Genomic DNA, 23,118 nt, shown 5'->3' on the forward strand with positions numbered 1-23,118 from the left:
AGAAAAAATATCACAATTATACTCCTAGAAATTAACTACTGTTAACAAATGTTAGTGTAGCTTTCCAGATATCTTATCAAGTGTATTTATGTACTGATAAAAAGTTTGAAAACAGTATTACGTGGCGTATGATGTTTAATATTGGTACTCCCTTATTTCCACTCGGGACCCAGGGTTGTACTCCTTCAACCCCCGGTCCCTTCTTAGACTCCCCGGACCAGACTCAAGACTGTCAACCTTCAGTCTCTACCCCGTCCCATTCCCTACTCTCAAAGCTGGGACTACATTTCCCGGAAGCCTCCAGGGTGGACCCAGCGCTACCCCTTGTCCCTGTGGCCCCCGCCGCCGGAATTTTGCTGAAAAGCCCGGACTTCTGACTGCAGCGTTACGGTGTTCCTGACTGAGGGCGAACGCTTCCCGGCGGCGCCCGGGACGGAGGAATGAATTAATAATTCTCAGCCGAAAGTTGAGCACTTCGCTGGACCAGGATTGCGAGGCGCCAAGGGCTGCACCGCTCAGGTGCCGGAGGACTCCTAGTTCGCGGTGTGGCGGGAAGTCGTCCAGGTCTCCTGGTCCCGCGCTGAGAGCGCGGCTCCTTGTGGAAAGAACTCTGTGGACATTCTGCTTCCTGGCTTTTAACTATAGTTCTTAGAGGTCTCTGCGCGTCTCCCAGTTTGGGGCGAGGACTGTTGCAGACGGGTTAGCTTTGGGTACTCGGGACATCCTGGTAGAGGACGCCCTGCCCTTTCCCCAGCTGTGGGCTACATATCTCAGAGGCCTCCACGGTCTACAACCTGTTCTTACCCCTCAGCAGCCACCTATTGCTCCCTGGACCTGTCACCTCGCCCAGGTCTTCGGAGGATACTCAGGCGCGCTGGGTGATCAGCACGGACTTTGGCTGAAGGCCGGCAATACGACGCGACCGGACGGAGAAGACTGTTGTGTCGGCCAGGCTCTCGCTGGATTTGTCCTCCTCTGGACTACATTTCCCTGAGAGCTCCGCGACCTGTGCCACTTCCAGCCGGAGTTGGCTGGCCCTTGTTGAGTCGGAGGGAGCTCGGACGCAAAGGGTCAGCGCGTCCCGGGAAGCGTAGCTCACTGGTTTGGGGCGGATTCGATCAGAGTGGAGTGCGCCGACCCGGGAGAAGTGGACGGTGAGGACCCCCGACGCCTGGACTGTCTGAGTCTTAAATATGGGTGGCTGTTGGGCACGTCCTGGCTGCGCGCCCACGCTTGAAAAATAAAGGACGACCGGGAGGGTGGGGGTGTCGAGGCCGCGTGTCCTGCCTGGGGGGACGGGGAGTCAGCGCGCTTCTATCTGGGGTGGATGTGGTTTCAGGGTGGCGTGGGAGCAGACTGGAGGTGTATGGAGATCACGGGTATCGCAGCTGTGTGTCCTCCTGGCTGGGCCGGGGACGTGGACTGTGCGCCCAACGTCCAGTGCTGGATGGCGGGTGCTATCCAGGCGGGACTCTGTGGGCCTGTGTGTGAGAGCCCCACGTGGCCGCGCAGCCGTCTCTGCCTTCGGGGTTAGAATTGGGAAGGGCACCCTCTTTGTACATTCTTGGTAGACGCGGGGTGGGGTTGGCGCGTGGATGGGTGTGGGGCGTCTGCCTCAGACCCCGACTGTGTTTTGAGTCTTTGTAGTTCCCTTTGCCCTCCCGAGCCCAGCGGAAACGGACAAACCGCCAACCGCCGCCATTCGCTCTCTAGCACTACGAATGGCGTTCGCCCGGAGGCTATTTCTGCTGTCCAGCGGGTTTTTAGAGCTTGGGGCTGGGAGCCCCTCCTACTTCTACTTTTTTCTTCTTTCACCCTATGGTCCCAGGAGATCCAGTCCCATAGAGAACAGAGGCGGAGCTCTGACAGATGGATCCACTTAGGCTGTGTCTTGGAGCCACAGATTCAGGCTCAGTTTAAGAGACTGGGCGTGAAAGAACTTTTATGGAATTCTTTCAGGCTTTTATGGAGGACGGAGGCCACAGTCTGAGATTCTATCCCAGGACTCCCAGAGGGGCCCCTAGGGTCACCTGCTCTTCTTTGTGATGATGGAAGAGGATGGCGGGAGTCGCAGGCTTCTTTGGCTTTGGGCTCCCGCTTAGCTCCTGGGGTGGGGCAGGGATTTGTTCTGACCTGGCCCCCTCCGTGCTCCAGGGAAGAACCGTTGTCTCCTAGTTTTTTAATCTTTTTTCACCTTTTCTGTTGTCTAAGAATCCAGAAGAGGAGGAGAGAAGAGCCGCAGTGCATCAAAAGTCATGGCGGAGGTAAGTTGTCAGTGGCACTTTCTTCTTGGAAAGGGCTTCTTGGTTTTCATAATGCTATCCTATTTCAGGATTCTATCCAAAATATTTACAGTAGTGATTTGGAGAAAGGAGAAGAGAGGAGGAAACTACATTTATGGAGCAGTGTTCCTAAACCAGACAGGAGCCTAAACCAGGGCTTTCTGCTTTGTATACGTTGTCTCATCTGATCTAGAATTTATTTCCCTGGATTTTGTTCATTCCCAGAAACATTCTTGACAGAATGTGCCTCAGTGATTTGGCAGGGAAGTTAAAGAACAGACTAAGGTTACTGACTTCAGTCTAATTTCTAATAACCTGGGGCGTCTTGCCTGCCCTCGTGAGGTCTAGATATGTTTTCCCCAAGATAGAAATAATAATTTCTCTTTCTAATGATTAAAGTAATATAGAGTTCTTGCAAAAATTTCAAAACTTGAGAAGGTTATTAAAGTTTGTCACCCATGGTCCCACCATCTAGAGGTAGTCACTATTAATATTTTCAAATTATTTTGTCTGCATATATGTTTAGGTATGTAATTTGTTTTCACAATGGGATCATGTTACTGATACAAGCAACTAACTTACTGTGTGTTTGCTGTAAGCCAGTTGTAGTTTGAAATTCTTTACGTGTATTACCTATCTTGTTGAATCCACATAACAACCCTATAAGACAGGTGTGATTATATTTTGTTAATTCTATGATACACTTCTTTTATCATATTTTAAATTATCTGAAATCAGGATGGGTTTTACAATTTCTGGTAAGTCATAGTTTCATTAATGGCATTTTTTTCTTTCCTGGTATATAGTGGTGGCTTTACAACCACTGGCATCTCAGAATTGATGAAATGTGCCAGTATTCTAAGTTGACAGATGAGGAAATGGATTCTATTAAGCCACTTGCCCCAATATTACATATTAATAAATGGTACAACTGGAATTTCTAAATTACCTACTGGTTTCCTTTTCCCACTTGTCAAAGAGTGTTATCTTCTTGATTTATTTTAAACAAATTTATATGTTAAGCATATTTTCTCTTTGTCATTTATAAGCTGTTTTAAAAATATTTTTCACAATCTATGTTATCTGTTTTTTTAGATTTCAGAGTTTTCCAGAACAGTTTTCTTCCATTTATGTACTGCCAGAAGGTTTTCCCTACTATAAGAATAAAAAAGTCACTCATTTTCCAAAAGTACTTTTGACTTTTGTCCAAACAATTTAATCTTTAAGGTATCTGGTGTGAGATATGACCAGAGAATGTTGGTTGTAAAATTCCTAATTTGGGGTATTTATTTAGACTTTTTTTTTCCATGACTTTGGCATAAACAATTTTAAAGAGTGGCATGCTATTTATAGTATGTTCAGGGTTATTGTCCTAGATGTGTCTGAGTGTGGCTCTTCATTAATTCTGGCCAGTCAGTTCTCAAGAATTCCTTTCTTTCTGAAGACTAAGAAATATTCTTTGTATTCAGGATTAATCTGTTTCTTCGTTTATATTTGACTTTTCTTCTGAATTCTATGAGAATTTGAATTTATCTTCCCATTCCCGTCCCGGCCAGAACCTTCCTAAGATTCTAGAAGAGGTCAACACCCTCCCCATTCATTCTCAGCATGTTTTGGTAAAGAAGTAACTCCAGCTCCTCTTGCCCATCAACCCTGACTATCCATTTCTCCCTCTATGTCCTCTTCCCCTTGGAGTGGTGATTGTCTTTTCTCTGTGTTTATGAGAGGCTATGCACTATTATAAAAGGATAAAGCCTTACCCCATTTCTGCTATTTATTAGCTCTGTGACCATGGGCTTCCTCATAACTTCCTCTCTATAATGTGATCTACAAGGTTTGGGGAGTATGATGGTAATGGAAATTCACCTGAATGTGTACCTGAACTGGCAACCTGGAGGCCCCCCAACTCCTACCTCCTGGTCTTCCCAACATTCAGTGAGGTGCCAAACGTTATTACTTCTGTCTCCTTTCTGCCCTACAACCTTGCTCCATTGTCTGTGTGCCAGATCAGACCTCTGTGGGAATGGATAGCACACTGACCTTGTAAGAGGGCTTCCTGGCTCTGCTTTTACTCCTTGCCAATAAAATAGTCCAGTCACATAACTTCTTTTATTCAGTGAATCCCTGTTACTTTCAGGATAAAGCTCCAACTCTCTCACGTTCATTGTACAAGGTGTGACAATTAAGTTTGCGAACTTGTTGCAATGATGTTACTAACCTTTTTTAATATCAGAGGGATTATTCATTACGAATTTATACCAACTGGACAAACAGCTAACCAAGATTACTATTTGGAATTGCTGAAAAGGCTGCGTGAAAAAGTTAGACGACCTGAACTTTTCACCAACGTTTCATGGCCCTTGCATCACAACAGTATACCAGCTCACATGGCACTGTCTGTGAGGGAGTTTTTAGCCAGTAAACAAACAACTGTATTGGAACACCTTCCCTGTTCACCTGATCTGGCTCCCAATGACTTCTTTCTTTACCCGAAGATAAAGGAAATATTGAAAGGAAGACATTTTGATGACATTCAGGACATCAAGGGTAATATGATGACAGCTCTGCCATATGGCCATTCCAGAAAAAGTGTTCCAGAATTGCTTTGAAAGGTGGACTGGGCGCTGGGGTTGGTGCATAGCTTCCCAAGGGGAGTACTTGGAAGGTAACCATAGTGACAGTCAGCAATGAGGTATATAGTACTTTTCCTAGGATAAGTTCATGAACTTAATTGTCAGACCTCATAAACCAGTAAATTTCTTAACTTAGAAATTTTAACTTAGTTTCTCAACTTACCAGTGTCTAAAACTAAAGGACACTTATATGCTCTTACTGAATAGACTAGTATAAGAAACTAGGATATTCCAACTGATCAAACAGCTTATATTGTTGTCAGATATTTTTCCTCCATCATTTTTTTAACCCATAAACATTTTTATTATTTTATGTATTTGAAAGTTAGCTTATGTTACCCACATATTTACTACCACTTTCTTCATTCACCATTCTTATATCTCAAACTCTCTACCTGGGATGATTTTCCTTCAGATGGAAGTACATAGACACACTTTGGTGACTATCTGGAGTTTCTTTTTGTTTTTTGAAAATGTCTTTATTTGATCTTATTTGTGAAAGATAATTTTCTTTGCGCTGACTGAGATATTCTGCTGTCTTCTGGTTTACATTGTTGCTATTGAATAATCAGTCATCTGTCTAGCAGACTATTATTCTTTTGCAGACCATCTGTCTTTAGTTTCAAATTGCTTTTAACATATTCTATTTGTTTTTAATGCTCTGCAGTTTTGATATGATTGTCTAGGATTTCTTTTTATTTATATTCTTTTTGAGACTCACTGGGCTTCTGAATAATGCTTTGTTTGCCAGTTCTGAAAATTTCTGTCATTATGTCTTCATTTACTGCCTTTTCTCAGTTTTCTTTTTCTTCCTTCCAGAACTCTAGTTTGATATCTCTTAAACCTTCTCACTTTATTTCTTAACTTCTCTTATACTTTTCCACATTGTCTGTCTTGATAGCATTCTGCATAATCTATATTTATATCTTTCAGTCCAGTAATTTTTCTCTTCAGAGATATTTATTCCAGCCATTGTATAACTTAAAGAATTATGTGTTTTATTCTAGAAGTTTGAATTTTTTTTTAATTGGGTGTTTTTCCAGGACCCATCAGCTCCAAGTCAAGTTGTTGTTTTCAGTCTAGTTGTGGAGGGTGCAGCTCACTGGCCCATGTGGGAATCAAACTGGTGACCTTGGTGTTATGAGCACTGCACTCTAACCACCGAGCCAACCCGCCACCCAGTTTGGTTTTATTTTCCCCCCACTCCAGTTCAAGCCGTTGTTTCTCACTCTAGTTGTGTAGGACACAGCTCCCTGGCCCATGCTGGTATTATGAGTCTTGCCAAGGCTCCCCCCGGCTGAGGCAGTCTGTCGCCAGTTGTCGGTTGGCCGCTCACAGCAGTTCACGGCAGCTCTTGCCGCCTGCCGACCACTCACAATGCTGCCCACCATTCACACTGGCTGCCAGCTGCTCATGGCAGAACATGGTGGCCCACGGCAGCCCTCAGCAGCTCACGCGAATCCTCAGCTGCTCACGGCAGCCCAGCTCCAGGGAGAGCCGTTGTTCACAATCTTAGCTGTAAAGGGCACAGCTCACTGGCCCATGTGGGAATCTAACTGGCAACCTTCGGAGTTAGGAGCATGGAGCTCCAAACGCCTGAACCACCGGGCCGGCCCCCGTATTGTGTTATTTTTGACTCTTGGGTGATTTTCCTTGGAATTTTACCCATGGATTCTTGAGTCATGGTTGAAGGTTTTTCCTCTAGAATAGGACTGTTTGCTTCTGGCAACAGTAGTGCCAACCCAGAACCACCTTAAAGTAGATTCATAAATGGCAAGTTTTTTAGCTTCACCTTAGTAATGTGAATGTAAGCCACAGACATGTGGGAGGGCTGAGTTGTGGTCACAGTTCCTCAGGGGAGAATGTTTCCCTTCCACCAACTGCCAGGGTTCAAGTCAGGCCATCTTCCTTGTAGCCCTGAGAATAGGAGTGCTACTTCTTCCACGGACAAACTTACAGCCATCTCCAGTGTAAGTGGCATTTTCATTAGATCCCAGATACAGATCATGCATTAGTCACAGAAGAATCTTCTCTGCTCACCAATTGTGCCAGGCTTACTCATCTCTCTAGACTTCCCAGCTGTTTGCCTTTTCTGCACCCTGCTCTGGGCCAATCCAACAATCCTGGACCATAACAAAAGCAAAGGGAATAGGCCGAGCAGGAGGGTGCCTGCTTAGTAAAGTCTGACACTGTACACTGAGAATCTGGAGAACAAGCATCTCCCTGTCTCAGACCAGCCTTTGATTTTTGAGTAGTTAAGTAACTGTCTGGTGCCATGCAGCCAGCAAATCATGGGACTGGGATTCACACACAGGCAATCTGGCCCTAAAGTTGTGTTCTTTGTCAAAATACTATACAGCTTCATAAATGGTTGCCATAGTATCCTCAGTTTACATTAGAATGATCTCAGAATTACATAAAATTTTCATTGTTGTGTAAAGCTGTCAATATTCTAGTGGATTGGTGGCATGTTTCCCTCTATTTCCACTGGAATACCCTTAATCTAGGAATTACTCAACGTTAATTGAACTATGTGCTGGTGATTGGTTATATTATGGTGAGTGAAATAAGTATTATGCTAGTTCTAGGAGAAATTATACCAATAGATAAACTGATGAACAAATATGTAATTCCAGAATTGAAGACAAGATTATAAGGGTAAAGAACAGAGTACTTGACAGAAAAATTAAGATATTTAGGATGAGAGAAGCTGGCCATGCCAAGATCTTGGAGCAGAGCATTTATGGGAGATGAAACATTTCCTGAAAGGGTCTAAGATAAGCAAGTAGTTAGCATGATATAGGAGTCAAATGGAGGCCAGTATCGTGGGTGCATGGTGAGTGAAGGTGAGAGCACCTTAAAATGAAGGTGAATTTGGTGCTGACGCCCTGGGTTCTTGTAGTCTTCCAGGATGGAAACAAGGAGAGATCGCCAGAGACCATTATAGACAAAGAGAAAGTTTTATTAAGCTTGTGCACAAGAAAACCTACACCATGAAAAGGAAGAAACAGGTTATTCCCTGAGGGAAGCTGGGATAGGGTTTCTAAAGGGAGCTAGGCTGGGGGAAAAGCTATGTATGTCTAGGCATGTAAAGGCAGAGGTTTCTTGTCACCTGAGCAGTATGGCTACTTGTTTTCTCATGTGTGGCGTGTCTCATTAGCATGTTAAATCCCCACCCCTGAGTGTGATTTTTAGCATTATAATGAAGAAAAGGTCACACAGGGGCTCTTTTGAGCCTGACTTTGGCTTAATGCTGATTAGTCTCCCTAGGGCAGGTGTGCTTGGGGAATTTATCTAAGTATTAACAGCTATTTATTCAACTCCACTGACTGGACAGCAGGAAGTTGCCTCCCTGTCTCTTAACCCCCTGAGAGATTTTATCCTCCTTAATAGTAAGAGCTACAGGCTGACAGTCTCTTCTTCTGAAGCTACTTCATGCTGACAGAGGGGCATTGTCGGGACCCTGAACCTGGGAGGAATAAAAATCTCTCACAGCTTGATAAGGGGTCAGTATGATATTGAGTCTGGTGACTCCGTTTTTGGGACTGGCTGGGACCCCGGCATGACCATCAGCTTTACATGATACTGTCGAAGGAAAAATGCAGTCTATTTTAGAATTTTTGGTGACATGAAAAGTGATTAGGATTACTATTCTGGCATAATTATAAGCCTGAGATTTTAAGAAATTATTAAGTCACAAGGTTATATTTAAATCCTTTTTTCAGAAAAAGAAATTTTATAAGACACTTTTGAATGATTGAGACTTTTAAAAAACTTCTTTATTGGGAAGGGGATGATTGCAAGTGGTGTACGCTGTGGACTTGAATGCATAGTCTTATTTAATTGGGAAACACAGTTATCTGGCCTTTGTTTGCTTCCACACCTTAGTGGATAATGAAAGAGGATAATACCAAGAGGTTACATCTGTAGTTGCAGGAATGTTTAAGAACAATGTGTGCACCAAGAATGATGTGTGCTCTGATCTCTCTTGTTCCCCCTCTGACCCATCCATGTTGAAGGGTCAAGCACAGCCTGTTTTCCCAATGGTGTTCCTCTACTGTGCCTTTTAGTCCATTGTAAAGATTTAGCCCATTAATTTCACAAGTAGTATATTTATTTGTGATTTCAGGGCTTGAAGTTCAAAGATGTGGCCATCTATTTCTCCCAGAATGAGTGGGAATGCTTACATTCTGCTCAGAAGGATTTGTACCGAGATACAATGTTGGAGAATTATAACAACCTGATCTCACTGGGTAAGTTCATCTGCCCCTCAAAATTCAGAATTGGCCTTCTCGAATTTTTATGTTCTTTGTTATGAATTTCTTGGGAGTATTTTTTCAAGTGCCTGGCTGAAGTTATGATTCTTGCTTATCAAAGAGTAGTTAGTTTCTGGTGAAGTTAGAAATTGGCTGTTCCATTGTGCAACTCTATCCTTTTCATTCCTCTGACCTTAACTTCTTCCGCTGACCCTTAGTCTACTTACTCCTCTTTGTTGATAATCATGAACTGATTTTAATTCGGGGATACTCACAATAAATTTAACTTCATCCCTTTTTTTTTTCTTGAGCAGGACTTTCTGAGTCTAAGCCAGATGTGATCTCCTTATTGGAGCAAGGGAAGGAGCCTTGGATGGTTGAAAGGAAGGAGACAAAAGAATGGTTCCCAGGTGAGTGATGGTGACTCGTAGGGGATAGGCCATGGCAGGTGGTCACCCAGCTAGCCTGTGAGAGGGTAGCACTTCTAAGATGTCGGTAGGAAAGCTCCCTGAAAAGGCCTGAGATCTGGAAAAGAAAGTAAGGATGTTTCAGCATGAGGCCTCCAATTTTTACTCCACTTGCCACTCTTTTGCTATCCTGTCTCATATTTCCCTCTGATTTCACAAAGGAAGTACCTTCCTCCTTCGCAGGAGACAGCCATTTTCCCTGTATTTAGGGTCCAGTTTTGTCCTGAGTTTTTAAAATAGCTCTATTGAGATATAATTCACTTATTGGAAAATTCACTTATTTAAAGTATACAGTTCATTGGTTTTTAGTATATTCACAAATGAGTTTTGCAACCAGGCAGCAGTCTAATTTGAGAATATTTTCATCACCCCAAATGAAACCCCATACCTGTTAGCAGTCACTACCCACACCCACCCCTAGGTAGCCACTAATCTACTTAAAATCCTTTTTATTTCTGTAAAGTTGGTAGTAATATCTCCTCTTTCATTCCTGATATTAGTATGAGTCTTCTCTCTTTTTTTCTTGGTCAGTCTAGCTAAAGGTTTATCAGTTTTGTTGAGCTTTTCAAAGAACAAAATTATAGTTATGTTGATTTTCTCTATTTTTCTTTGTCTATTTTGTTCATCTCCCCTCTAATCTTTATTTCCTTCCTTCTGGTATCTTTGATTTTAGTTTGCTCTTCCGTGTCTAGTTCCTTAAGGTAAACAATTAGTTTATTGATTTGAGATCTTTCTTTGTTTTTAATATAGGCATTTTAATCTGTTAATTTCCCTTTTAAGATCTGTTTTAACGGTATTACATAAGTTTTGGTATATTGAGTTTTCCTTTTATCTAACTCAAAAGTTTATTTTCCAATTTTCCTTGTCATTTTTTTCTTTGCCGCAGTATTTATTTAAAAGTATATTATTTTCTCTTGTTGATCTTCTGGCTAATTGATCTATCCATTATTGAAAGTAGATCATTGAATTATTGAATTGTCTGTTTTTCCCTTCACCTCTATTAGTTTTTGTTTCATGTATTTTGGGACTCTGTTATTAGGTGCATCTATGCTTATGACATAATTTCCTGAGATTGACGCTCTTATAAAAATGCCCTTTTTCTTTTTAGAACACTTGGCAGCCATTCAAGGGTTTTAAACAATGTAGGGACATGATTAGATTGTATTTCTAAGACCTCTCTCTGGCTATCCTATAGAGATTAAATCAGAGGATTCATGAGTGAAAATGGTGAAATTTAGGCTGTTTTAGAGGTCCAGATGATTTGGCCTTGTGCTAGAATGAGACCATGGAGTAGGGAAAGTGGGGAGACTGAAGATCGATTTAGGGGAATGGTTCTTGAGCATTGAGGAGTGGTTGTAAGGGATAGGAACAATGGGAACGTCCTTGATGGATATTACTTTTTGATTTGAGCATTTCTTTAAGTACATATTTTGATTCCAGTCTTTGCTTTTTGCAGTTTTCCTTTTCTACCCGATTGTTTTTAAAAAATATTTAAAATAGCATCATCTTCTGACATCTGATGTCTGGAACTTTCCATATAACATAAAAAAAGCCAGCATCATGTTAGCAGTCATTATGTAGACCTTGCTTAGTGCCCTGCTCCCAAGGACAACCTTACAGCTATCTGCAGTGTAAGTGGCGTTTTCATTAGATCCCAGATACAGATCATGCATTAGTCACAGAAGAATCTTCTCTGCTCACCAATTGTGCCAGGCTTACTCATCTCTCTAGACTTCCCAGCTGTTTGCCTTTTCTGCACCCTGCTCTGGGCCAATCCAACAATCCTGGACCATAACAAAAGCAAAGGGAATAGGCCGAGCAGCAGAATACCTGTGTAAAGCTCTGACACCGTACACTGAGCATCTGGAGAACAAACATCTCCCTGTCTCAGACCAGCCTTTGATTTTTGAGTACCGTGTTCCCTCGAAAATAAGACCTAGACAGAAAATCAGCTCTAATGTGCCTTTTGGAGCAAAAATTAATATAAGACCTGGTATTATATTATATTATACCCAGTCTTATAGTAAAATAAGACCTGTTATATTATATTATATTATACTATATTAAGACCTGGTCTTATATTAATTTTTGCTCTAAAAGACGCATTAGAGCTGATTGTCTGGCTAGGTCTTATTTTCAGGGAAATACGATAGTTAAGTAATTGTCTGGCATCATGGGACTGGGATTCATATGCAGACATCTTACCCTAAAGTTGTGTTGTTTTTTTTTTCTCCCCCTTCCACCTCCCGGCCCCCACTCCGGTTCAAGCCGTTGTTTCTTAGTCTAGTTGTGTATGACCCAGTTCCCTGGCCCATGCTGGTATTATGAGCCTTGCGCTCCCCCCTGGCTGAGGCAGTCAGTCAGCATCGTCAGCCGGCCACTCACAGCTGCTCACGCTGGCCACCGGCCACTCATGTCGGCATACGGTATCCCATGACAGCACACAGTAGCCTACCGCAGCACAAGGTAGCCCATGGCAACACACGGTAGCCCACGGGGCTGCACGGCAGCCCAGCTCCAGGGAGAGCTGTTGTTCACAATCTTAGCTGTAGAGGGTGCAGCTCACTGGCCCATGTGGGAATCGAACCGGCAGCCTTCGGCATTAGGAGCTAGGAGCATGGAGCTCCAACTGCTTGAGCCACCGGGCCGGCCCTAAAGTTGTGTTCTTTGTCACAACATCATACAACCTCATAAATGGTTGCCATAGTATCCTCAGTTTTCATTAGAATATTCTCAAAATTACATAAAATTTTCATTGTTGTGTAAAGCTGCCAATATTCTAGGAGGCTGGTGCAGACACATGTACAGATGCACTCGAGCGCCAGCTTGCTTGTGCATTCCTGTTATGTTCACGGGCAGTGATGTAGGGAGAGCATACTGAAGTTGGGAGCTGACACCTCCAGCACTGTTAAATAATTAAAAGCATGAAGTGATTACCTGATTCTTAAGTCACTTTCCTAGTTTCATTATCTTTGGTATGTTTCCTTCTGTTTCCACTGGAATACCCTTCATCTAGTAATTACTTAACATTAATTGAACTGGTGATTGGTTATGTCATGGTGACTGAAATAAGTGTTATGCTAGTTCTAGGTCACTTTGAGAGAAATTAGACTGGTGAAAAACTGATGAACTAATATGTAATTCCAGAATTGAGAAAAAGATTATGAGGGTGAAGAACAGAGTACTTGACAGAAAATTAAGATATTTAGGATGAGAGAAGGTGGCCATTTCAAGATCTTGGAGCACAGCATTCATGGGACATGAAACATTTCCTGAAAGGGTCTAAGATAAGCAAGTATTTATCATGATATAGGAGTTGGATGGAGGCCAGTATAGTGGGTGCATGGTGAGTGAAGGTCAGAGCACCTTAAAATGAGGGTGAAAGGGAAGCAGGGTCCAGATGATGCAGTTTTGCAGGTCTGGTAAGGAATTTTGTATTTTATTCTAAGTGCAAGCGAAATGCACCGTATTTAAACAGTGAGTCCCATACTTTGAGTTGCCTCAGAACACTATAGAAGATTAATAAAAACACCAGTGGTCATTTATTCATCTAACAAATACTGTATTCTGTGAAGGGCAGACAGGCAATATAGAAGTAAATGACATATACATAATATAATCTGTTGAGTTTAGAAGTGAAATATCCAGATGTTTGCAAGACAAATTGATGGATAGCTAGAGGGGTAGGTATGTGTAAAGGAAGAAGAGCCAAATGTTTATTGTAGAATCTAGATGGTGAGAATATGGGGGTTCACAGTCCAATTCTTTTAATTTTTCTGTATGTTTGAAAGTTTTCATAATAATATTGGGGAAATAGGTACAACGATGAAAGTACACTGTAAAAAAATAGAGTAAATATGGGGCAGCCGGATGGCTCAGTTGGTTAGAGCGCAAGCTCTGAACATCAGGTTTGCCAGTTTGATTCCCACATGGGCCAGTGAGCTGCGCCCTCCACAACTAGATTGAAGACAACAAGCTGCCACTGAGGCTCCAGATGGGCGGCTGGATGGCTCAGTTGCTTATAGCGCGAGCTCTCAACAACAAGGTTGCCGGTTCAATTCCTGCATGGGATGGTGGGCTAAAGATTGAAACTGAAGATTGAAAACGGCAACTGGACTTGGAGCTGAGCTGCGCGCTCCACAACTAGATTGAAGGACAACAACTTGGAGCTGATGGGTCCTGGGGAAACACATTATTCCCCAATAAAATTAAAAACAAACAAACAAAAACTAACGCATGTTTAAAAAAAGGTGTAGTAGTGTGATGAGGGTCTTGTATTATAAAGAGTGAGCTCATAAGTTGGCATTTGAATAGAGGTCAGAATGAAGTAATTGAATGAGCCATATTGATAACTTAGGGAAGATACTTGTAGGCAGACATTCTGAAGGAAGGGTGTGGGGTGTGCTTGGCAAGTCTGAAGAACATCCAGTTGGTCAGGGAGCTGGAGCAGAGTCAGCTAAAGGGAGGAGATCGGCAGTGAGGTCAGAAAGATGGTAGTGCAGGACAAGTTTAGGGAAGGCCTCCTAGACCATGTAAGGACTTTGACTTCTACTCTTCATGAGAGGGAAATCCATTGGAGATTTTTGAGTAAAAAAATGACATAATCTAACTTATCTTAACAAGAACACTCTGGCTACTGTGTTGGGTATATGGAATATTAGAGGACAACAGTGGCAGTAGAGAGACTGTAAGGATAGTGTTGTGTTAATCTTAGGGAGGGATGGCTTTGGACAGGTGGTAGAGATACTGGCAGAGAAGTAGTCATAATCTGGATGTATTTTGAGGCTAGAGATGAGAGGACGTGCTGTTAGATGTAATGTCCTATTCCTTTAGATTCTCATTTAATTGGTGTTAGGTGGTTCCTGGACATCGTATTTTTAACAGGTTCCCCATCTGATTCTGATTCTCACCAGAGGTGAAGAACCACTTCCTTTGTAAGCTCTCTTCATCTTCTGTATTCTCATTACCCCTGCCCTCTTTTTTTTTTTTTTTTTAATTGCAGTGCAGTGTTAAGAGCTATTTATTTGCTATATTTAGTTTGTCATTTCCTACTTTACAACTTTCCTTTTTCCTACAACATGAAAGAAAATATCTTCTATTTTCTTTCCTATTATCTTACAGATTGGGAGTCCAGAAGAGAAACCAACAATTTATCTCTGAAGGAGGACAGTTATGAAATGAAAGCATTGCAACTGGAGATAACAAGATCTATAATCTCTAACCTTGAGTGCTCTAGGGTCAGTGATAATAGTGCAGTCAAATGCTACTTGGAGAGACAACAGGATGGACATTTCAGACCAGCTGCAATAACCTCTGAAGAAAGGTCCACTTCCATTCCGTGTATAGTTCATAGAGTACCTCAGATAATTCATACTGGACCGAAATCATGTGACTGCAAGGAATGTAAAGAAGCTTTGAGGTACCAGTCACACCATATTCAACATGGAAGAAGTCATAATAAAGAAAAAGACTCTAAATGTGGAGAATGTGGGACAGTCTTTAATAGTAGGTCAGACTTGATCAAGCATCAGAGAATTCATGAAAGCAAGACAAAAAATGAAAATAAGAAATGTGCCTTTACTTGTGACACTGAAACTACTAAACCTCAGAGCATTAATACCGGTGAGAAACCCCATAAATGTAAGGAATGTGGGAAAACCTTTCATTCTAGCTCACAACTCAGTAAACATCAAAGGACTCATATTGGTGAGAAACCCTATAAATGTAAGGAATGTGAGAAGGCCTTTCCATCTACCTCACAACTCAACTTGCATCAGAGAATTCATACAGATGAGAAATACTATGAATGTAAAGAATGTGGCAAAGCTTTCACCCGTCCCTCACACCTTTTTCGACATCAGAGAATCCATACTGGTGAGAAGCCCCATAAATGTAAGGAATGTGGTAAAGCTTTTCGTTATGACACCCAACTTAGTCTTCATCAAATACTTCATACTGGTGAAAGACGCTATGAATGTAAGGACTGTGGGAAGGCATATAGCTGTGCCTCACAACTGAGTCTACATCAAAGAATTCATACTGGTGAGAAACCTCATAAATGTAAGGAATGTGGGAAAGCTTTTATCTCTGATTCACATCTTATTCGGCATCAGAGTATTCATACTGGTGAGAAACCGTATAAATGTAAGGAATGTGGGAAGGCCTTTCGTCGTGGCTCAGAACTTACTCGACATCAGAGAGCTCACACTGGTGAGAAACCCTATAAATGTAGGGAATGTGGAATGGCCTTTACTTGTAGCACAGAACTTATTCGACATCAAAAAATTCACACTGGTGAGAGACCCCATAAATGTAAGGAGTGTGAGAAAGCTTTTATTCGAAGGTCAGAGCTTACTCATCATGAGAGAAGTCATAGTGGTGAAAAACCCTATGAGTGTAAAGAATGTGGGAAGGCCTTTGGCCGAGGCTCAGAACTTAGTCGACACCAGAAAATTCACACTGGTGAGAAACCCTATGAATGTAAGCAATGTGGGAAGGCCTTTATTCGTGGCTCACACCTCAGTCAACATCAAAGAATTCATACAGTACAGAGGAGTGAATGAAGACATGGGAAGGCTCAGAATTTAATTGTCATCTGAAATTCATACTAGTGAAATAGAAACAAAAAGACCTGTGATTATAAGAAATGTGGGAAAGCATTTGAGGATAACAACTTAAGCAATATCAGAGTTCATAGTGTGGATATAAAGTATTTCAGAACCAGAATTTATTTGGCATTTGTAATTGATGAGAAACCTTATAAATTGTTGAGGATTGGGAGGATTTATGTGCTTTCAGAATTCATTTGACCTCAGAGTTCAGTGGGTGAAAAGTGAGAAACTCCATGAGTGTAAGGAAAGTGGGAAGGCTTAGGGCGGCAGTGGATATGTTAGAGACATTACTCCTTCAAACCTTTCTCAACATCAGAGTCATTAGCCCTTAGGGGAAATCAGAGGATTCATAATATTACTGTCATATGTATGGGACATCCATTTGCTTTAGCTAACAAATTATTCATCTGATAATTCATACTTGAGGAAGGCTACATTAAAGTTAGAATTACACCGAATTCTTTCCTGCTCAAATCTTAATATTTGCAAGCTCATTCTCTGAAATTAACCTTAACTAAATCAGTGGGAAAGGATGCAACCAATATTTAGTCTTTATTTGCCTTCACCACTATAAACTCATTTCTTATAGGGCAAATTACTTAACTGTGTCTTAATTTTTCTCATTTAGAAATTAGTAATGTTAGCACCGTATTTCTTAGTAGCATTGTGAAGATTACAGTGGTACCTCGGTTTTCAAACATCGCCATTGACAAACATTTCAGTTTACGAACACCATAAACCCAGAAGTAAATGCTTCAGTTTTTGAACACGCCTTGGAAGTCGAACATGTCATGCGGCTTCTGCTGAGTGCAAGATCCTGAGACCTAGCTGTCAGCTGTGTTTGAACATTTCAGAACTTGAACGGTCTTCCAGAACAGATTACGTTCAAAAACCGTAATTACATTATCCCTTAGACCTGTGTCTGGCTTGTATTGAAAGTGTTAGATAAGAGCTGCTTTTCTTATTACTTTTCTTTAGTTTCCTAATTGTGTATCATTAGAGGTTATACGAGAGGAAGGTCTTATGGGTTCAGTCCTCCCAGCGCCTTTCCCTTGTGCGCCCTTTACATAAGACCCCTATGTCGCTTACTGAGGCCGGAAAACTCTACTCTTTTGGTTTTAATTGTCCAACCTGGCCTGCGCCCAGAAACCCCAAAGCACTCCACCATGAACCCTAATAAAGGCATGTACCCTAAGCCCTTGCTCTCTCTCTGCACTCTGTCTTTACCTCCCATTGTGGCCCCTTGAGGTGTGCTAGATACTTCCTCCAGGACCTGTGAGTAACAAACTAATTTACCTTGTCTGTTTTTTGTGCCATGGCTCACTTCCTGGAACCTGTGCTCCACTTAACAAGTGTTAATTTGACAGGTTCATAAAAATCTAAGAAAATAGGTGCCGTATATATATGTGAAAAACTACAACACTCATGATGAGTGAAATCAAAGATCTAAATGGGGAGATAATCCAAGTTCATTAATTGAAACTCTCAATATTGTGAGGAAGTCAGTTGTTCCAGACTTGATGTACAGGTTCAACACAATCCAAATCCAAATCCCAGAAAGATATTTTGTATATATCAGCACAGGTATACTAAAGCTTCTATGGAAAAGTAAAATCCTGGGCCGGCCTGGTGGCTCAGGTAGTTGGTGCGCCGTACTCCTAACACCAAGGTCGTCGATTCAATTCCCACATGGGCCAGTAAGCTGTGATGTTTACAGCTAAGATTGTGAACAACGGCTCTCCCTGGAGCTGGGCTCTTGTGAGCTGCCATGGGCTACCGAGTGTGGCCAGCTGCCATGAGCTGCTGTGAGCGGCCAACCACCACTGGCAACTGACAGCCTGGGGGGGGGGGGGAGCGAAAGGCTCATAATACCAGCATGGACCAGGGAGCTGTATCCTACACAACTAGACTTAGAAACAACAGCTTGAACCGGAGTGGGGGGTAGGGAGGCGGAAGAAAGGGGGGAAAATTTTTAAAAGAAAAGTAAAATCCTGAGAATAGCCAACACAGTACTAAAGAGGAAGAACAAATTTGTATGGCACACATTACACATTTTTAAGATTTAACTTATAAAACTACAATAATGAAGGAAACATGGTATTTGAGAAAGAATAGACAAATACATCAATTGAATAGAATAGGGAGCCCAGAAATGGACCTATACAAATACAGTCAACAGATCTTTGACAAAGCAGCAAAGACAATTTAAAAAAGATAGTACTGTAACAATTGGATGTATATATGAAAAAAACCTAAACACAGACTTAATAGCTTACAGAAAAATAAAATGATCATAGATCTAAATATAAAATTTAAAACTATAACATTAAAGAAAACAGGAGAAAATATACATGACAGGTTTGGTGATAAATTTTTAAATACAGCATCAGTAGTAAAATCCACAAAAGAAAACATTGATAAGTTGGACTTGATTAAAATGAAAAAGGTCTGCTCTCTGGGAATGGCCAGACGGCTCAGTTGGTTAAAGCACGAGCTCTTAACAGGGTTGCCAGTTTGATTCCCACATGGGCCAGTGAGCTGTGCCCTCCACAACTAGATTGAAGACAATGAGCTGCCAGTGGGGTGGCCCGATGGCTCAGTTAGAGCACAAGCTCTTGGCAACAAGGTTGCCCATTCAATTCCCACTTGGGATGGTGGGCTGCGCCCCCTGCAACTAAGATTGAAAACAGCGACTGGACTGGGAGCTGAGCTGCACCGTCCACAACTAGATTGCAGAAGGACTGATGGGGCCTGGAAAAACACACTGTCCCCCAATATTCCCCAGTAAAAATTTAAAAAAAAAAAAAAAGTCTGCTCTCTGAGATAGACTTTAAAGAGAATGAAAAGATAAGTCACAGAGTTGGAGAAAATATTTGCAAAACATCTGATCAAGAATTGTATACAGGGGCAGCCTGTTAACTCAGTTGGTTAGCGCATGATGTTTGTAACACCAGGGTTGCCGGTTCGGTCCCCGCATGGGCCAGTGAGCTGTGCCCTCCACAACTAGATTGAAGACAATGAGCTGCCAGTGGGGTGGCCCGATGGCTCAGTTAGAGCACAAGCTCTTGGCAACAAGGTTGCCCATTCAATTCCCACTTGGGATGGTGGGCTGCGCCCCCTGCAACTAAGATTGAAAACAGCGACTGGACTGGGAGCTGAGCTGCACCGTCCACAACTAGATTGCAGAAGGACTGATGGGGCCTGGAAAAACACACTGTCCCCCAATATTCCCCAGTAAAAATTAAAAAAAAAAAAGTCTGCTCTCTGAAATAGACTTTAAAGAGAATGAAAAGATAAGTCACAGAGTTGGAGAAAATATTTGCAAAACATCTGATCAAGAATTGTATACAGGGGCAGCCTGTTAACTCAGTTGGTGAGCGCATGATGTTTGTAACACCAGGGTTGCTGGTTCGGTCCCCACATGGGCCAGTGTGAGCTGCGCCCTCCACAACTAGACTGAAACAATTACTTGACTTGGAGCTGATGGGTCTTGGAAAAACACACTTAAAAATAAAAGTTAAAAAAAGAAAAAGAATTGTACACAAAAAAACTCTTAAAACTCAGTAAGACCAGTAATCTTGTCTGATGTGATCATTAGCCTTTCTAGAAAAAGCAGCTGGCAATTCTCTGCGGTTTGTCATTAGAATGTGAGAAGAGCCACACGTCTTTTGCACAAGACTGTTCAAAGAAGTTTGGTTTACATTGAGAGCTATTGTTCCACTTTAGTGTGGCAGAAAAATGAGATTTCAACAATTCTTTTTTGTATTTTTTATTTTTATGATGAGTCTTCTTATTAATGGACAGACCAGCAATTTGGCAATGAGAAGAAAACTGCATAGACTCAGCTGCCATCAGAGGAGATGTATGCCTCTCCATTCACGAGTACCCTTCCCCTGAGATCTTCTCTAGCTAATGTCACCCGGTCTACAAGATGAAGAAGAGGAGTGAATGAAAGATACCCACCCACACAATAGTGTGCTTGCTCAGAAGTTCCTGTATGAAAAGGAATCATTTGGAAGCTCCTGGGATGTCTTATTAATTTCACAGGATTCTCTTCTTGTTTTCTTTTTAGAGGAAAAATAACAAATTTAAAAGCAATTACAGTCTGAAGCACAATTATTTAACTGTGTAAGAAAATGTCTCATCTTTTCTGCACATTATAATTCTTATGTGAGTTAAAAAGAAAAATATTTTGTAATGTCTTAGAACTCTCTAATAGTAAAAAGTGCAAGAACTTAAAATTTTTCTTTGATATTCTTAAAATTCTTCAAAAATATTAAGATAACTATGTATATGTTTGAGTATTCTTTTTAAAATGCTAAATCTGAAATCAATTGCATTGACTTCGGCTTTGCAGAATTGGGAGAAAAAAATTGGTTCATTGATTATTTACATAGAGAGACTAAGAAAGAAGCTATTAGTTGTTACTAATTTTATATTATAGGTTTTAATGTTTATAAAAATTTTATTTTGAATAATATTCATTTAAAGTTGTAAAAGAATGTTTGAAATACTAGTTGTACTTCATTTTATTTTAAAACTGAAATGTTCATTTCTGAATCTTTTTCTCATCATGCAATTACAAAAAAAAAGAGAACCCAATAAGACCAAAAAGGCCAATTTAAAAATGGGCAACAGATCTAAATAGACATATTGTCAAAGAAAATGTGCAGGTGGCAAATACACATAAAAGATGCTCAACATTGTTTTTTGTCAGGGTGACTGCTTTGGAGAAAAGGAAAAAATCAGACATTGCAGGGATTACTGGCCACAGGCTGGACTATCACTAATTCCAGGAGACCCAACACATCCCTTGGCTCACCAGCCCCATTAGGGGCATATGCAGATCAGGTCATCAAGGAAGTTTTAGGTCAGATTTGTCTCACAGTGGGCCCAGTGGGTTCCCAAACCCTCCTGTAGTTTATTTCCTCCAATCTGGAATGCGTAATTGAAATAGCCATACACAGCAACAGGCAGAATCTCCATATTGGCTCCCTGACCTGTGCAGTGAGTGCCATTATGGTGGGAAAGGCTAAGTGGAAGCCACTAGAACTGCCTCTGCCTTGAAAAATAGTAAAAAAGCCGCACCACATTCCTGGGGTAATTGCAGAGGTTACTGCCATGATTAAGGGCTTGAAAGATGCAAGAGTGTGGTGATTCCTACCACATCCCTATTCAACTTGCCTATTTGGCCTGTTCAGAAGACAAATGGATCTTGGAGAATAACAATGGGTTATCGTAAGCTTAACAGGTGGTGACTCCTATTGCACCCGTGTCCCTAGTACCTGATATGCAACTACAGATCTGGGAAAATGTTTTCTTTTCCCTGTCCCTGTTAATGAAGACCACCAGAAACAGCTTTTTCGAGCTGGCAAGGTGGTCAGCAATACACCTTTACTGTCCTATCTCAGGGGTATACGTATCAAGCCTCCAGCCCTGTGTCATAATGTGATTCACAGGGACCTTGATGGTCTTTCCTTCTGTGAGATTACACAGTAGTCCATTACATTAATGGCATTATTGATTGCATCTAGCGAGCAAGAAGTAGAAACTACTCTAGACCTATAGGAAAAACCTGTGTGTGTCAGAGAACAGGAAATAAATCTGACAAAAATTCAAGCGCCTTCTACCTCAGTGAAATTTCTAGGGGTCCAGTGGCGTGGAGCATGTCAAGATATCACTTTTAAGGTGAAGGATAAGTTGTTGCATCTGACCCTGCTTAGAACCAAAAAAAGGCACAATGCTTAATGGGCCTCTTTGGACTTTGGAGGCAACATACTCCTCATATGGGTGTGCTATGCCGGCCCATTTACCAAGTTACCTGAAAAGCTGCTACTTTTGACTGGAGCCCAGAACAAGAGAAGGCTCTAGAACAGGTCCAGGTGCCATGCAAGCAGTTCTGCTACTCGGACCATGTGATCCAGCAGACCAGTGGTGCTTGAAGTGTCAGTGGAAGATAGGTAAATGGTCTGGAAGCTTTGGTGGGCCCCTATAGGTGAATTTCAGTGCAAGCTGTTAGGATTTTGGAGCAAAGTCCTGCTGTCCTCCACAGATAGCTACTCTCTTTTTGAGAAATAGCTTTTGGCTACTGAACCTTAGTAGAGACTGAATGTTTGACCATGGGGCTCCAAGTTACCAGCAACCTCAGCCACCCGTCATACACTGAATGTTAGCTGACCTGCAAGCTATAAAGTGGGGCATACACAGCAACACTCTATCATCACAAGTAAGTGGTATATACAAAATTGGGCTTGAGCAGCCCCTCAAGGCACAAGTTACATGAAGAAGTAGCCCAAATGCCCATGGTCCCACTCTTGCTACACTACTTTCTCTCTCCCAGCCTGCACCTACGGCCTCATAGTGCATTCCCAATGATCACTTGGCAGGGCAAGAAAAAACCTGAGCCTGGCTTAAGATGGTTCTATACCATATGCAGGCACCATCCAACAGTGGACAACTATAACACTACAGCCCCTTTCTGGGACATCTATGCAGGACAGTGACGGATAGAAATCCTACCAGTGGGTAAAACTTTGAGCAGTGCATGTGGTAGTTCGTTTTGCTTGGAAGGAGTAGAGCCCAATGTGAGCTTATATACCATTTCATGGGCTGTGGCCAATGGGTTGGCTGGATAGTCAAGGACTTGGAAGGAACATGATTGAAAAATTGATGATAAAGAAGTCTGAGTAAGAGGCATGTGGATAGGCCTCTCTGAATGGATTAAAAAAAAAAAAGCGAAGATATTTATGTCTCATGTGAATGCTCACCAAATGGAGACCTCAGCAGAGGAGGAGTGGATGGTATGACCTGTGGATACCAGTCAGCCTCTTTCCCCAGCCACGCTTGTCAATGCCCGGTGGGCTCATGAA

At 41.9% G+C, this 23,118-nt stretch overlaps 2 protein-coding genes across 2 annotated transcripts; both read left to right on the plus strand.

The window, feature by feature from the left end:
- LOC141566941 (uncharacterized) lies at nucleotides 1–17,444 on the plus strand. The gene is made up of 5 exons (XM_019749894.2): nucleotides 1–1,154; nucleotides 2,212–2,264; nucleotides 9,045–9,168; nucleotides 9,486–9,581; nucleotides 14,760–17,444. Exons 2-5 carry the CDS (start codon nucleotides 2,256–2,258, stop codon nucleotides 16,199–16,201), a joined length of 1,671 nt encoding a protein of 556 aa, XP_019605453.1. The 5' UTR covers nucleotides 1–1,154; nucleotides 2,212–2,255; the 3' UTR covers nucleotides 16,202–17,444.
- A 751-nt stretch (nucleotides 17,445–18,195) lies between these two features.
- LOC109457211 (apelin receptor early endogenous ligand) lies at nucleotides 18,196–21,230 on the plus strand. The gene has a single exon (XM_074315846.1). It carries the CDS (start codon nucleotides 19,988–19,990, stop codon nucleotides 20,144–20,146), a length of 159 nt encoding a protein of 52 aa, XP_074171947.1. The 5' UTR covers nucleotides 18,196–19,987; the 3' UTR covers nucleotides 20,147–21,230.
- The last annotated feature ends 1,888 nt before the right edge of the window (nucleotides 21,231–23,118 follow it).

Source organism: Rhinolophus sinicus, linkage group LG11 (assembly GCF_036562045.2).
Source record: "Rhinolophus sinicus isolate RSC01 linkage group LG11, ASM3656204v1, whole genome shotgun sequence".
Classification (NCBI taxonomy): domain Eukaryota; kingdom Metazoa; phylum Chordata; class Mammalia; order Chiroptera; family Rhinolophidae; genus Rhinolophus; species Rhinolophus sinicus.

Coding starts and splice junctions, on each gene's coding strand:
- LOC141566941 (XM_019749894.2), top strand. Junction 9,169..9,485: donor TAACAACCTGATCTCACTGG/GTAAGTTCATCT, acceptor TTTCTTGAGCAG/GACTTTCTGAGTCTAAGCCA. Junction 9,582..14,759: donor GACAAAAGAATGGTTCCCAG/GTGAGTGATGGT, acceptor ATTATCTTACAG/ATTGGGAGTCCAGAAGAGAA.
- LOC109457211 (XM_074315846.1), top strand. CDS start 19,988: ATGAGATTTCAACAATTCTTTTTTGTATTTTTTATTTTTATGATGAGT.